Source organism: Parambassis ranga, chromosome 6 (genome assembly GCF_900634625.1).
Source record: "Parambassis ranga chromosome 6, fParRan2.1, whole genome shotgun sequence".
NCBI lineage: Eukaryota > Metazoa > Chordata > Actinopteri > Ambassidae > Parambassis > Parambassis ranga.
This window is the reverse complement of record NC_041027.1, coordinates 5715874-5728942: the sequence shown is the minus strand read 5'-3', so window position 1 is coordinate 5728942 and position 13069 is coordinate 5715874. Positions and strand designations below refer to the sequence as shown.

Sequence of the window (13069 nt, the reverse complement as noted above, 5' to 3'; positions counted from 1 at the left end):
GACTGGAGAGAGCAGACTGGCACAGAGGCAGCTCACAACAACTCACCTCGACACACAAACCTGAACATATGAATGTGCTTGTAGTCCCAGGTGTCAGAGTCAAATCACATCATCACATCACAATGTCAGGATTGTAGTGTCTTAGTGTGATCGTCACTTCTGGCCTCTGTGTCACTCTGTCTCTCTGGTTTTCAGCTCTAACTGTCTCTCAGCTTTGCCTGAAATGAAAAGAAGAAGAAATTTTAAGTTTGAAAGAGATGTTACTTTGATTGACAGAATATTATGCAGATAGTTTTGACAAATCTTTATCTACAAACCAATCATCTTCCTGGAAACATTCTAGAGACATTCTGTGTATCAACATTGGTAAGCCTAAATAAATTTGGCACCGCTAATATATGTACTCTCAATATAATATCTGAAATATCCTGTTACACATCTAAACAAACACAGCATGTTCCTCAATGTAAAGAGGGAGGAGTCATTTTCCACATTTTGTACATTAGCATGACAAGTATACCAGAAAACTGCTCATATGATCAACAGCAGCATGTAACACACATTAAATCATGTTTACTGCACAATAAACCCAGAGGGTCAACATGTAAAGACTGTATGTGTCCCACGTTGTGAAAAATCCACTGAAGTGGCAGCAGAAAAACAACCACAACAGCTATGAAAACTACAAACAGACAGTAAAAACTACAAAAGCTGTTCATGTAATGTGTAAAGTTTGTCCTCTTCAGTGAAATATGCACATCTCTAACAGTTAGAACTGGTTATAACATACTGAAAACCAGCTTGAGTTCTTTATTTTACAATAAGATCCTGTGAAGAGAGATCAGAGAGTCAGTGAGTCCTGGTGCAGACAGTAAGTACTGACATGTTAACCAGGTTTTCTTCCAACCCTGATCCTTTAGTTTGCAGTAACAGATCAGAAAAAAAATATATGGATGTTTGGACATTTTTTAGACACTAGAAGAAGACACTTTTTATTTTATCAAGTGTGGCATTATTTACACCAAAGCGTCATTTGTAGACTTTACCATGAACATGGTGTATGAGTGAGAGAATGCTATCTCTAGTGAAAATACACAGACAGCAGTTTCATTGCACAGATGTGTAGTAAAAACAGCAGTGTAAATATAGTATATCACTGTGATATAACATAGTCCCATAGTCAACAGATCAGAAATATTTGAATAGCTTTACTGTCTCCATGTTAGTAGAATTACATCTCCTGTAACGTCAGTAAATTAGCAACAGATTTTTGAGAGATTTAATGTCTGTCAAACACACATGCACCATCTATATCATCTATATCATCAATTTCCAAATGATCAACACACTTCTAGTAAAACTACACACATTTATGGGTGTATAGTATTTACACTATTTTGCCAACTGTCTGGCTACAGTCACATGTGAAAACTGTTTTACATCATTAGTTCACTTTGCAATCAGCATGAGCACTGTAAATAAGCCACAGGTAAGCTTCAGTGTGGAGAACAATTAAGGGAGAAGAAGACTGAGAAGAGTGAGAATTAGAGGAGGATGAGGACATGAGGAAGCAGGAGGAAGAGGAGGAGGACGAAGACTAGGAGGTGAATTTAGAGGAAGAGGACGAGGAGGTGAAGAAGAAGGAGGAAGGGTAAGAAATAGAATTACTGTCATCAGAGCTACAATAGTGGATCATGTGATCAACCATGGAATGACCCTGAGGGAAGCTGCTAACGGGTTCAGCCTGAGCCGCTACACTGTAGCAAGCATCATAAGGACATATTGATGAGAATGGGTTAGTACAGTTCCCTCACACTAAGTTTTGTAGGTGTACCATACTCTAATGAGAAAAACAACAATACTGTACATGTAAAACTGAAACTGTTACTCCACAGAATTACTAGACATCCAGCATCTGGAAGGAGGCATGTGAGGATATGGACCAGGCATCATGTCAGGCCTGGATACGGCACTCCAGGAGATATTTTCCCCGGTGCCTTGGACTAGAAGACATTGCATGCGATGTTGATGAAATTCTGTGGCCGGACAGAGACAACAAGACTGATTTTCTCTCCCTCTCTCTCTTTCAGTGAAATTGTATGTTTTCTTGTGATTGTTTTGATGTGCGTGAATAAACATACATACTTGAAATTTGAATCCCTGTGTGTTTATAGAACTATTTATGACAAAACACATGGACATACCTTGTGCACAGAGAAAGCAAAAGCCAGATGTGTTTTCAGTTAATACCATCAGTGTGTAGTTGGCACATTGTGTGCTTAGTAATATGATGATATGAACTGTTTGGTACAAAAATACCATTTTTACAAAGGTTTGAAGAGTTAAGCAAGATGTATTAGCTTTTGCAAGAGGCCAACAATGTTTTGCTGATTTGGTGTAAGGTTTTTTTTATTTGTGTGTAGAGTTTTACACAAGTAGCCAATAGTTACAGAAATGTGCTTAAGCAATCAGAAAAAACTGTAATAACAATACAATACATGTACATGACTTATATATATACATAAATAAAATTGTGGCTGTAAATTACACCCGGGTTACATGTGCACAATGTTATTTTGGAAAACAGAGGGACAAAAATATTCGTTGGGAACCAAGTGTGGCAGCAAACCTTCAGCAGTCCCTGCATGCACGGCTGTTTGATAAAGACAGAACAGTAGCCATTTATTGACAGTTAATGAATAAGTAAATAAAAACAGAGGATAAAACCTCACTCTTGCAAGCCCTGGTTAACACATAAATAATAGTCACCTGGTCTACAAGTTGTGTGTATGCCTGATCAATGCAGGTTGTCAGGGTTGTGGTGACACCCAGTGGATACTTTATTATTGCACCAAATGAGAGTCCAGTGCTGTGGACGTATGTCTCATATAGATAAATAAATTGTAAGTAAAATTTTTACATTCTGTGCCCCATGAGTCAACCTATACAGTGCACAGAGTTTGTCTTGTTTGTCCACTCAACTGTCCTTAAAACTGTTAATGTCACAAAAATTGATCAAATGATCAAAGAACAACAATAAAGTTTGCTGCATTTTCTAACCCTGTCAAAGTCCTTCAAGGGGTTGTCTGTGTTCGGAAATCAGTACATAATGTAAGTACACGTCTTAGTTTTTTGGATTGATGTTAGCTTTTCTTTCTTGTGGGGACATGACTCAGTTACATTTTATGTGATCAGAGTTACGGTTTTAAAAGCAATGGATAACATAAAAGGATTACCTGAAAGTGGATGACTGTTAGTTTAGCTGAACACTAGCTGCAATAAGGGGCTGACTACAGTCAGAACCCAGAGTGACACCTGGGTTCTTATTTATGTACGGTAACAACTGTGTGAAAATCACAAGACAATCACAATCCAACGAACTGAATCCAATATATATGTATATATACATATAAGTTTCTCACACAGACAAACAGGATTTTAAGACTGTGACAAACCAACCTGTCATTCTGCTGACACTTAGGTGTGATCAGGACGCAGAGGTTAGTCAAAGACCTTATTTTCCCAAACATAATCATCCCAGCATTCCACAGCTTAGACTCAGACTGATACAAGTATACAAATACAGTTTTCCAGTCAGCCAGAAGCACTGAACACACAGACACATATCCACTCTGTTTGAATAGTGCCACTCCATTATTGTCTGTTTATGTGTGCACTGTCATCTGTGCTATTTATTCCACTGTGTTTATTCTATGTGCATTCTCAGCAATGTCAGTCTGCCACAGATCTCATTATCAGACGGACACGGCAGTTGCTGACAAATGTAACACTATGTGGCAACATAACAAGTCACTACCAAAGATTCTGCCTTTCTCAGTCTGCAAACACACAGTCTGGCCCATGTTTACAGATGGCAAAGGTTCAAATAGTGGTGTTACAATCTGACTGTCAAATGTGTGTGTGCAGCAACAATATCATCCGATTTCCTGTACTTCCTGGTTGTAAGTACTGGATCCAAAATATTATTAAAGTTGTACAGGTCACAGTATTGTGCAGAGAATTATGTGGAAAATTGGACTAAAAACTTCAGTCCAACAACGGTAGTGTTTGTACGGTTGGAGTAGGTTTGTAGGAAAAGGTCTGATACATTTTACAGCACCACTGACTGACCTTAACACCCTCCCTTAATATGCATTCATGAACCCTGACAGCATCTTCAGACCACAAAGACTTAGTGTCTCAAAAAGGATGAGAAATACCCTTTAAACCTTCACTCACATTATGTAAACACACACACCCACAGAGCTCTGTAGGTTTTTGGGAAGTGAAATCAGAGGTCAGAGAGGGAGGTGAGGTGGAGTAAGTGAGGGAGTGTTTTGGGGTGAGAGTGTGTGTCACAGAAGTGGGTGGGCCGGTCTGTATAAATACCACATGGCACTGGACATCAAATATGAGACGAAGAATCTGACGACAGAGCAACGAGGAAGATCTACAATGGCCAACCACAAGGGTAAATGTCTGTGTGTAGTCCATCTGTGTGAATGCATGATGTGTGTAAAAAATGTACTGATGTCTGATTTATTACTGAGCTGTGTAACTCTCTAATTTCTGTTGAGGGACGTTGTAAATGTGATACACCTTCAGTTTCACATATTTATTTGATGCTCATGATTTGGTCTTGTTAGGCTTGATTACTGACATGGATGTGAGGAGTCGTGAAAACAACTTGGCTCACCGCACCAGAGAGATCGATCAAGAGCGCCTGATTGTCCGCAGGGGTCAGCCCTTCTACATAACCTTGCAGTGCTCTGACTCTCTGCCTCCCAGACACCACCTGGAACTGGTCCTGCACCTCGGTGAGCACACACTGACATGGAACAATAATGGAACAATCAACGAAAACAAGTTTTACCCCAAAGGTCTTCTGATGAAACTTTGGAAAGAGACACTACCTTTTAGAGTTTTTATAAATTAAACATTATATTTTGTGATAACTACTTTCACATGTCAATGCTGTGAACAATTGACCTGGGAAGTTAGGAGTTGATCAGTCGTAGCAACATGTCAGACACAAAACCATCCACAACAGCTTCTAATACTGTTGATATGCAGTGCAACAAGCCTGCCTGCCCACATTACATTAAAACCAACCAGGCTAATATACAGGCAATACGTTTGTGGGATTAGCAGACACACAAATCGGACAAATTACCTGCTGATTTTACATAGCTCATTCAAAGAAGTTTATTTCTTCAGGTAAGAGGGATGAGGTGGTGATCAAGGTTCAAAAGGAGCGCGGGGCTGGAGATAAGTGGTGGTTTGACCAGCAGGGAGCGCAAGATGAAATACTGCTGACTCTGCACAGTCCAGCGGATGCTATCATTGGCCAGTACCGACTGGCTGTGCTGATGATGTCATCAGAGGGACAAATCTTGGAGAAAATGGACAAAATCAATTTCCACATGCTCTTCAACCCGTGGTGTAAAGGTAAGAGAAAAAAACAAACAGCTTCCACTGTTCTGCCACACATGTTCACACTGGGCAGGTGTTTCTGTCTTTATCCACTCATACAGATAAAACTCATCATCATCAAAACATCGAACACCACAGACAGTGCTTGTTGGCAGGAGACAAAATACCTGCTCCTCCTAAATCTGTGTTAAATGTTAGTGTTTATATTTGTTGGCATGGTGACATGAGGACATTATGGTGTGTGTGTGTACCAGATGATGTGTTGTACCTGCCTGATGAGGGTCTGCTTCAGGAGTATGTCATAAATGAAGATGGAGTCATTTACATGGGGACCTGGGACTACATCAATAGCATTCCCTGGAATTATGGACAGGTAACCCCTCCACACACACACACACACAGCCTTGGTGTGAATAGGCTTAGTGTGTCTGTGTGTGCCAGGCCTGTGGGTGGCTTGTGTGAATTGTCACAGCAGTGTGACAGTGGAGACTGGATCAGGAAATCTGTTTGTTGGATGGAGAAAACTTCTGGATGAGAGGTGTCAGAATGTAACCATACCACACAAACATGAGCTTGTTTCTTCTCAGCTTGCCGAGAGGGCAGAGAGGAAACAAACTGACTGACAGACCGGAGGTTCTGGAACAGACAGACATACACACATGATTGTAATTAAAAACAACCAACCTCCTCTTATTCTTTCTCTCTTTGTCCCTCTCTCTCAGTTTGAGGACTATGTGATGGACATCTGTTTCCAAGTCCTGGACAACTCGAAAGAAGCCCTGAAAAACTCAAAAATGGACACTGAGCACAGATCTGACCCCGTCTATGTCAGCAGGGTGATCACTGCAATGGTGACAACTTCTTCTACTCTCTACTGTGCAGACAGTGTAACAGCAGCAGAAGGAAAACATGATTTGTCAAATAAGATTTCACCAACATGCACACATCTTGTTTATTAGTGTATGTGATTCAATAAAATGAATCATATTATAGGACATAAAGGTTTTGTATATTAATCTGTCCTTTATGCAGTCATTCTCAGATTTAAAACTGTCATCCACACATTGTCTTCACCCGTCCAGGTGAATGCGAATGGTGACAGAGGTGTGTTGGCTGGGCGCTGGAAAGAGCCGTACTCTGAAGGAGTCTCACCATCTCACTGGACCGGAAGCGTGCCAATCCTCCAGCAGTGGAGCAAGGCCGGCTTCAGAGCGGTCAAATATGGGCAGTGCTGGGTGTTTGCTGCTGTCGCATGCACAGGTGAGACTTTCATAGGTTACACTCACACACACACTGCATCATTTTCTCCTGAAAAACAGCTTAATGAGTGAGTGTGTAATCTTTTTACAGTGCTGCGCTGTCTGGGAATCCCAACACGCCTCATCACCAACTTCTCTTCAGCCCATGATGTTGATGGAAACCTCTCTTTGGACTTCCTGCTGGATGAGAGGCTGGAGAGCATTGAGAGCAGAGATAGACAAGATAGCAGCTGGTAGGATCTCTCTCTTTTTCACACATGCAGGCACACACATACACAAACAATGATGATTGAAGTATTTAATGTAAAATGTGTCTCAGCTCTGTGCTGGGGAACCCACTTGATCCTGTGGAGGAGGTGGACAGTGCACAGCACTGTCACAGCACTGAGCAGTTCCTTAAGTGACAGGCTGCTCCATCCACGCTGTGTGAAGGAGTGCTATCACAGGTCCTTCCTACCTGCTGCCAACAGACTGTACAATCGAGCCTGCTGGCAGTAGCTTATGTGTATATGTGTGTGTACATATGTATATGTGTGGATATATATATATATATATATATATATATATATATATATATATATATATATATATATATATATATATATATATCCACACATATACATATGTACACACACATATAAGCCACACTACCTCCTGTATAAATAACTTGGTCATGCAGTGCAATAACTTTATTTTTTACAGGTCTTATGTATATAATGTAAACTGTCATCTTTACCATACCAGATCATAATGTGCAATAACAGTTCAGTACTGAAGTTACTTTATTCTGTTTAATTAATCAAACATTCATTCACCTTATGTTCATTTCTATTTATCTAGTTTCTATATATATTTTTTTCTTCTTACGTGTGCTGTTGCTGCTGTAACACTGTGAATTTCCCCTGCAGGGGACTAATAAATGATTATCTTGTGTTGACATGGTTTCAGGAACTTCCACTGTTGGGTTGAGTCCTGGATGAAGAGAGAGGATCTCCCCAAAGGCAACGATGGCTGGCAAGTTTTGGACCCCACCCCTCAAGAACTTAGTGATGGTACATGTCTTACTTTCTTACTTACAATCTTCAGCATAGCTGTCTGTCCTTTTGATATTGAAACATTGAATAAGTACACTTTAACTGATGATGGCAGCCATTTATCCTTGTTATCAAAACAATCTGCTTTGGTATCAAATGAAATGTGTAAATTGATGAATGTTAATTTCAACATTCATTAATTCATCTATGAATGTTTGTTTATCAGGGGAGTTTTGCTGTGGTCCATGTCCATTGACGGCCATCAAAGAGGGAAATCTGGGAGTCAAGTATGATGCTCCTTTCATATTCGCTGAGGTCAATGCTGACATCACCTACTTTATTGTCCAACAAGATGGAAGAAGACAGAAGGTGAATTATTTCTGTTTGGATTATTGTCATAGTTCTATCTGTACGTTCCAAGAGACGAGATCTAAGTGATGATGACCAACTGTTACAGATCAGAGTGGACCAGAGCAGCGTGGGGAGGAACATCAGCACTAAAAGTGTTTACGGTGACTACAGAGAAGATGTCACTCTTCACTACAAGTATCCTGAAGGTTAGAAAACAGACAGAATTAAATACTATCCACTAATATCCACTGATTAAGTTATTTCTCATTGCTCTTCTACCTCTTTACTTAATACTTTCGAATAAGATATTGTGTCATGTCAGTGAGCAATGACACTAGAATTTCTTGTCATGAAACAGGCTCCAAACAGGAGCGAGAGGTGTATGAGAAGGCAGGACGACGGGCCACTGAGCCAACCAATCACAGTGTGGAACCAGGTCAACTGCAGCTGTCAATCAAACATGCTAAGCCTGTATTTGGGACAGACTTTGATGTAACAGTTGAGGTATAAAGTGTACAGCTGAATGAATGAATGATTGAATTAATGAAATTAGTAGATCTGTGTCTGAAATTAGTTATAAGTAACAATGAATCAATACTGTCTGTAGATAAAGAATGAAGGAGGCACAGATGCTCATGCTCAGCTGACCATGCTTGTCAGCGCTGTAACCTACAGTTCTTTCCACCGGGGGGAGTGCCAGAGGCAGACCATTGCTGTGTCTGTCCCTGCTCACAAAGGTCTGTAAACTCACAAAAGCCTCACAAACATCCATGCTACTGTGTGTCTTCTCTGCACAGCGTTTCCTTTTCCTATCATTTAGTTGCAGATTGTTTTGATTTTTAATACTGTGTGTTCAGTCCACAGAGAAGTGCTCCGTCTTCACTATGATGACTATGCTAGGTGTGCCTCTGAGCATCATCTGATCAGAGTGAGAGCACTCCTAGATGCTCAAGGTGAGAACGAGCCCATTATGACTGTGGCCAACATCCCATTGAGCAGACCCGAACTCCTCATACAGGTGGGTAGTGCACAAGATTCAGTTTATCTCAATTAAAATAAGTTGAACTTCTGAACATTATCTGTTTCATAAACATAAAGGGGTCTCCTCTTTCTCCAGATTCCTGGGAAGACTGTCGTGTGGGATAAAGTGACAGCATACATCTCCTTTATTAATCCTCTACCTGTTCCACTGAAGCGTGGTGTGTTCACTGTGGAGGGGGCTGGTCTTTTGTCTGCCACTCAGATCCATGTAGAGTAAGTAAAGAGTTCACCACCTTAACTGTGATGAATGTTAGTGGCACTCGAACAGGTTAAAACATTTCCCCTTTAGTTACCTCTAAGGTAGGGTAGGAGATTTTAAAAACTCAGCCAGAGTCAGCCAGATTTTGAAAGTAAACACACGCCCCTTTCTCTCGGAGCTCAGCCCGAAGCCACGCCTCCCAACCAGTCTGTGACTTCGGCCATCATGCACGTACCTCTCAGGTGTGCGCAGAGCAGCCAACCAGCCAATAATCCACGCAAGTGCGCCTCATAGGATTGGCTGATGTTTTTAGCGTTTTATAGCTTCCACAGATGATTAATATTCTTCATTTTAAAGCGAAACTGCCAAACTAATCGGTTGCCATCGGATTGTAAAGAAAAGTTACACTAATTTAACAAAAAGTGCATTTAGAATGAAATCTCCTACCCTACCTTTAATGTAACTTCTCCTACTTCCTTTTTCAGTGGTGATATTTCTCCAGGCCAGAGGGTGGCAGTGAAGCTCTCATTCTCGCCCGTAAGGACAGGGATGAGGAAGCTATTGGTGGACTTTGACTCTGACAGACTGAAGGATGTGAAGGGATCCACCACCGTGGTTGTCCACAAGAAAAAGATAAATAATTTCCCCATAATTACTGGATATTATTAAAAAATGCATCTTTGAGCTAAATGGTATTAACATGTCTTATATTGTAAAATGGTAGCTGTACCATTGTGTCAAAGAAATACTGGATGTATATGTAAAGCCACTATGTTTTAGACATCTCTGACACCAGCTGCCTCTTTGAAAGGGCAAAGAAATGTTTTTGTTTTCATATATTGTTTGTAAAAGTTAATTTCTGTTTTTTTTCTGGGCTTGGACCTTTATCAAGAATTTAAATGATTGTTACCAAGACAAGTTCTTTATCTATCTTTACATTTATCTAATCTGTAGTATCCATAAAGTATTATGCTGCACTGTTTTTAAGTCAATGTCCACATAGTTTATTTATGCATTGTGTGTACAGCCTGATTTCAATAAAATAAAGTATATAAAAAGTCTTTGACATGTCTTAGCTGTTATGATAAAGACCATCAACTATAAAGAGCCTCCTGCACAGAGAACACTCCTGTTAGTTAAAGGTTGAATTAAAATATGAGTATAGTGGGAAGTGACAAGTAGTGGTGATATAGGAAAAACCTAGGGTCTGGCAAAGAAATACCATTGAGCAACATTCTAATGTAAAGAAAATACTGTCTCATCTTTTTGCTCTGTTCCCTCAGGTTATGTCTGATGACTTTAAAACTTAAAATAAAATACAGGAGCTCCAGCTTTATCAACAACAATTAGTAGTTAAAATGTTCTGAATGGGTTCTGTATGACCTGCGTGGAGGCATTACAGGACCTAAGCCACTGCGTCAACTTAAAAATTAATAAAATACATAAGGGACATACAGGGAAACCTGCAGGTTGTGTATCCATCTCTGTTTGATATTCTCACTAAACATTAAAATTGACCACCTTCAGCAGCAGGCTTGACATAAAAGCCACAGACAGAAGCCGCGGGCCATAGAAAATCATGTTAATTCACATCAACATTTGCTATATGATTTACGCAAATTGATTGGTTGGAAGGCTACAGAAAGTTTTAATCCCATTCTACCATGTTAATAGAGCCCACATGTGCCTGATATTTGAAACACATTATACAGATACCTTTGGACTTACAGCCCAGCATTGAGAAAACTTCTTTGGTATATAAATAATGCATTTTGTTGCAATTGGCAGCATTGTCTTGTTTTGACATAATGAGATTTGGAAGATTTGCATCATGAAAAGTTACTCTGATTGACAGAATATTATGCAGATATTTTTGAACAAATCTTTATCTACAAACCAATCAGCTTCCTGGAAAGATTCTGGAGACATTCTGTGTATCAACATTTTTAAGCCTTAAACAAATTTGGCACCGCTATGTACTGTCAATATAATATCTGAAATATCATGTTGTACATCTAAAATCATTATTTTACAACAATGACAACATGCACTGCTGTCAAATGTGCCACAAACAGAGCATGTTTCTCAATGTAAAGAGGGAAGAGTCATTTTCCACATTTTGTACGATAGCATGACAAGTAAACAAGTAAACTGCTCATATGATCAACAGCAGCAGGTAACAGACATTAAATCATATTTACTGTACAATAAACCCAGAGGGTCACACATGTAAAGACTGTATGTGTTCCACTGTGTCTAAAAATCCACTCAAGTGGCAACAAAAACTACAAAACCAGAGCAGAAAAACTACAACAGCAGCCATGAAAACTACAAACAAACAGTAACAACTACAAAAGCTGCTTATGTTATTAGGGGCAAGCTTTTTAAAAGTGTCGGGGGATGAGATTTGTCTGAACAACACTGAAGCGCACCCTGATTCTTAAGTTGAAGAAATACATTCTCTGTATTATTGATTTTGAATTTTTTTGCGATATATTTGATATGATGAAGTTTAATGCTTAAAGCATTGTTTACAGTTTTGTCTGTAAATTGCATGTTTCAAACACACACATAGCTTAACTCTATTCCTCAAATAAAACTCAGAAAAAAACAGTATGAGGCATTTTAATCCTGAATGTATTGACTGCTCACCTGTGAACCTCCCTGTGCCCCTGAAACACCTGAAGTCTCCGGTAACTGTCTCCTACAGAACAGGTGCAGTGATGAAGAATAAGACTTTATTTTCATCCTCAGAATGAGCATCCCTCAATTAATATCACTTGAAAACGTCAATCCTCTGCTGCATTTTCCTTTCCTGCATCTTAATGCTACATGGTAAAAACACAGTGGTGAGTGGTCGCTAGGTCACACAGGACTGTGATAGCCTACATGCGCTAGCATCATACAGCTCCCTATCTAACTATGTTAACAACGTAATACTAGCTGCTGAGGTGAACAGGGGACATGATGGATATGAAGCAGAGATTTCACTGTGAGGCAGCGTTCTACACATTTACTGCCTCACCTTCAGACTTCAGCCCCTTCCCACATAACGTCTCTAGTCTAGTCTAGACTTCTCTGGTCTTACTGATGGGATTACTTACAGAGCCCACTGATACACAGGCCATCACTTCTCTCCAGCTGGTCCTGTGGTCGTCCATCCTTCCCTTCTGGTCTTCTGTCATCATGGGAGTCCTGAGTGTTTTTGGCCAGCCACCAACACTACACCTGTGAGAGGAAAACATCTTTACTGGTCTGCAGTCCAATCACTAAGATGATGTTTTTGGAAGAAGTGAGTCATTACTGCAGCTGAGTGTGAAGCAGTGCTGCTCAGGATCAGGGTCGTTCATCCTCTGCATGGAACTGAACTGCTGCTGCTGCCTGGAAACACAGAGAGAGAGAGAGACTATAAAACAGAGTTAGTAGAATGAACATTTTGTTTAAGTTAAATATTAAAAAAAAAAAACGAAGTGATCTCATCAGGGACGTGCAGAGACCTATGGACGGGCAGGTGCTCAAAGTGAAAAAGGGGCACATGGAGCATACATTTTCACCATACAGAAACCCCCCGTACAATGTAACTGGTTGAATCGAACCAACCCATATTCATAGAGGGGATAAAGGAGGGGTGGAGGTACGGCCTATATCCACAAAGCCATAATTCAAGCTGTACATTTAGGAGGTATGAAGATAATGTGTTAAGTTGAATTTAGAAGCTGTAAAAATATTGGGAGGGGGCAGCTCTGGGGGAG

At 40.1% G+C, this 13069-nt stretch overlaps 1 protein-coding gene across 1 annotated transcript; it reads left to right on the top strand.

The window, feature by feature from the left end:
- Positions 1-4352: 4352 nt before the first annotated feature.
- On the top strand, positions 4353-10323 carry LOC114437061 (protein-glutamine gamma-glutamyltransferase 2-like). Its single transcript, XM_028407436.1, has 15 exons — positions 4353-4471; positions 4647-4817; positions 5218-5448; positions 5688-5806; positions 6156-6284; positions 6516-6693; positions 6784-6925; positions 7641-7744; positions 7953-8095; positions 8184-8283; positions 8436-8581; positions 8685-8814; positions 8935-9095; positions 9195-9331; positions 9803-10323. Exons 1-15 carry the CDS (start codon positions 4393-4395, stop codon positions 9984-9986), a joined length of 2154 nt encoding a protein of 717 aa, XP_028263237.1. The 5' UTR covers positions 4353-4392; the 3' UTR covers positions 9987-10323.
- The last annotated feature ends 2746 nt before the right edge of the window (positions 10324-13069 follow it).

Coding starts and splice junctions, on each gene's coding strand:
- LOC114437061 (XM_028407436.1), top strand. CDS start 4,393: ATGGCACTGGACATCAAATATGAGACGAAGAATCTGACGACAGAGCAA. Junction 8,096..8,183: donor AAGATGGAAGAAGACAGAAG/GTGAATTATTTC, acceptor CAACTGTTACAG/ATCAGAGTGGACCAGAGCAG. Junction 8,582..8,684: donor ACTTTGATGTAACAGTTGAG/GTATAAAGTGTA, acceptor TACTGTCTGTAG/ATAAAGAATGAAGGAGGCAC.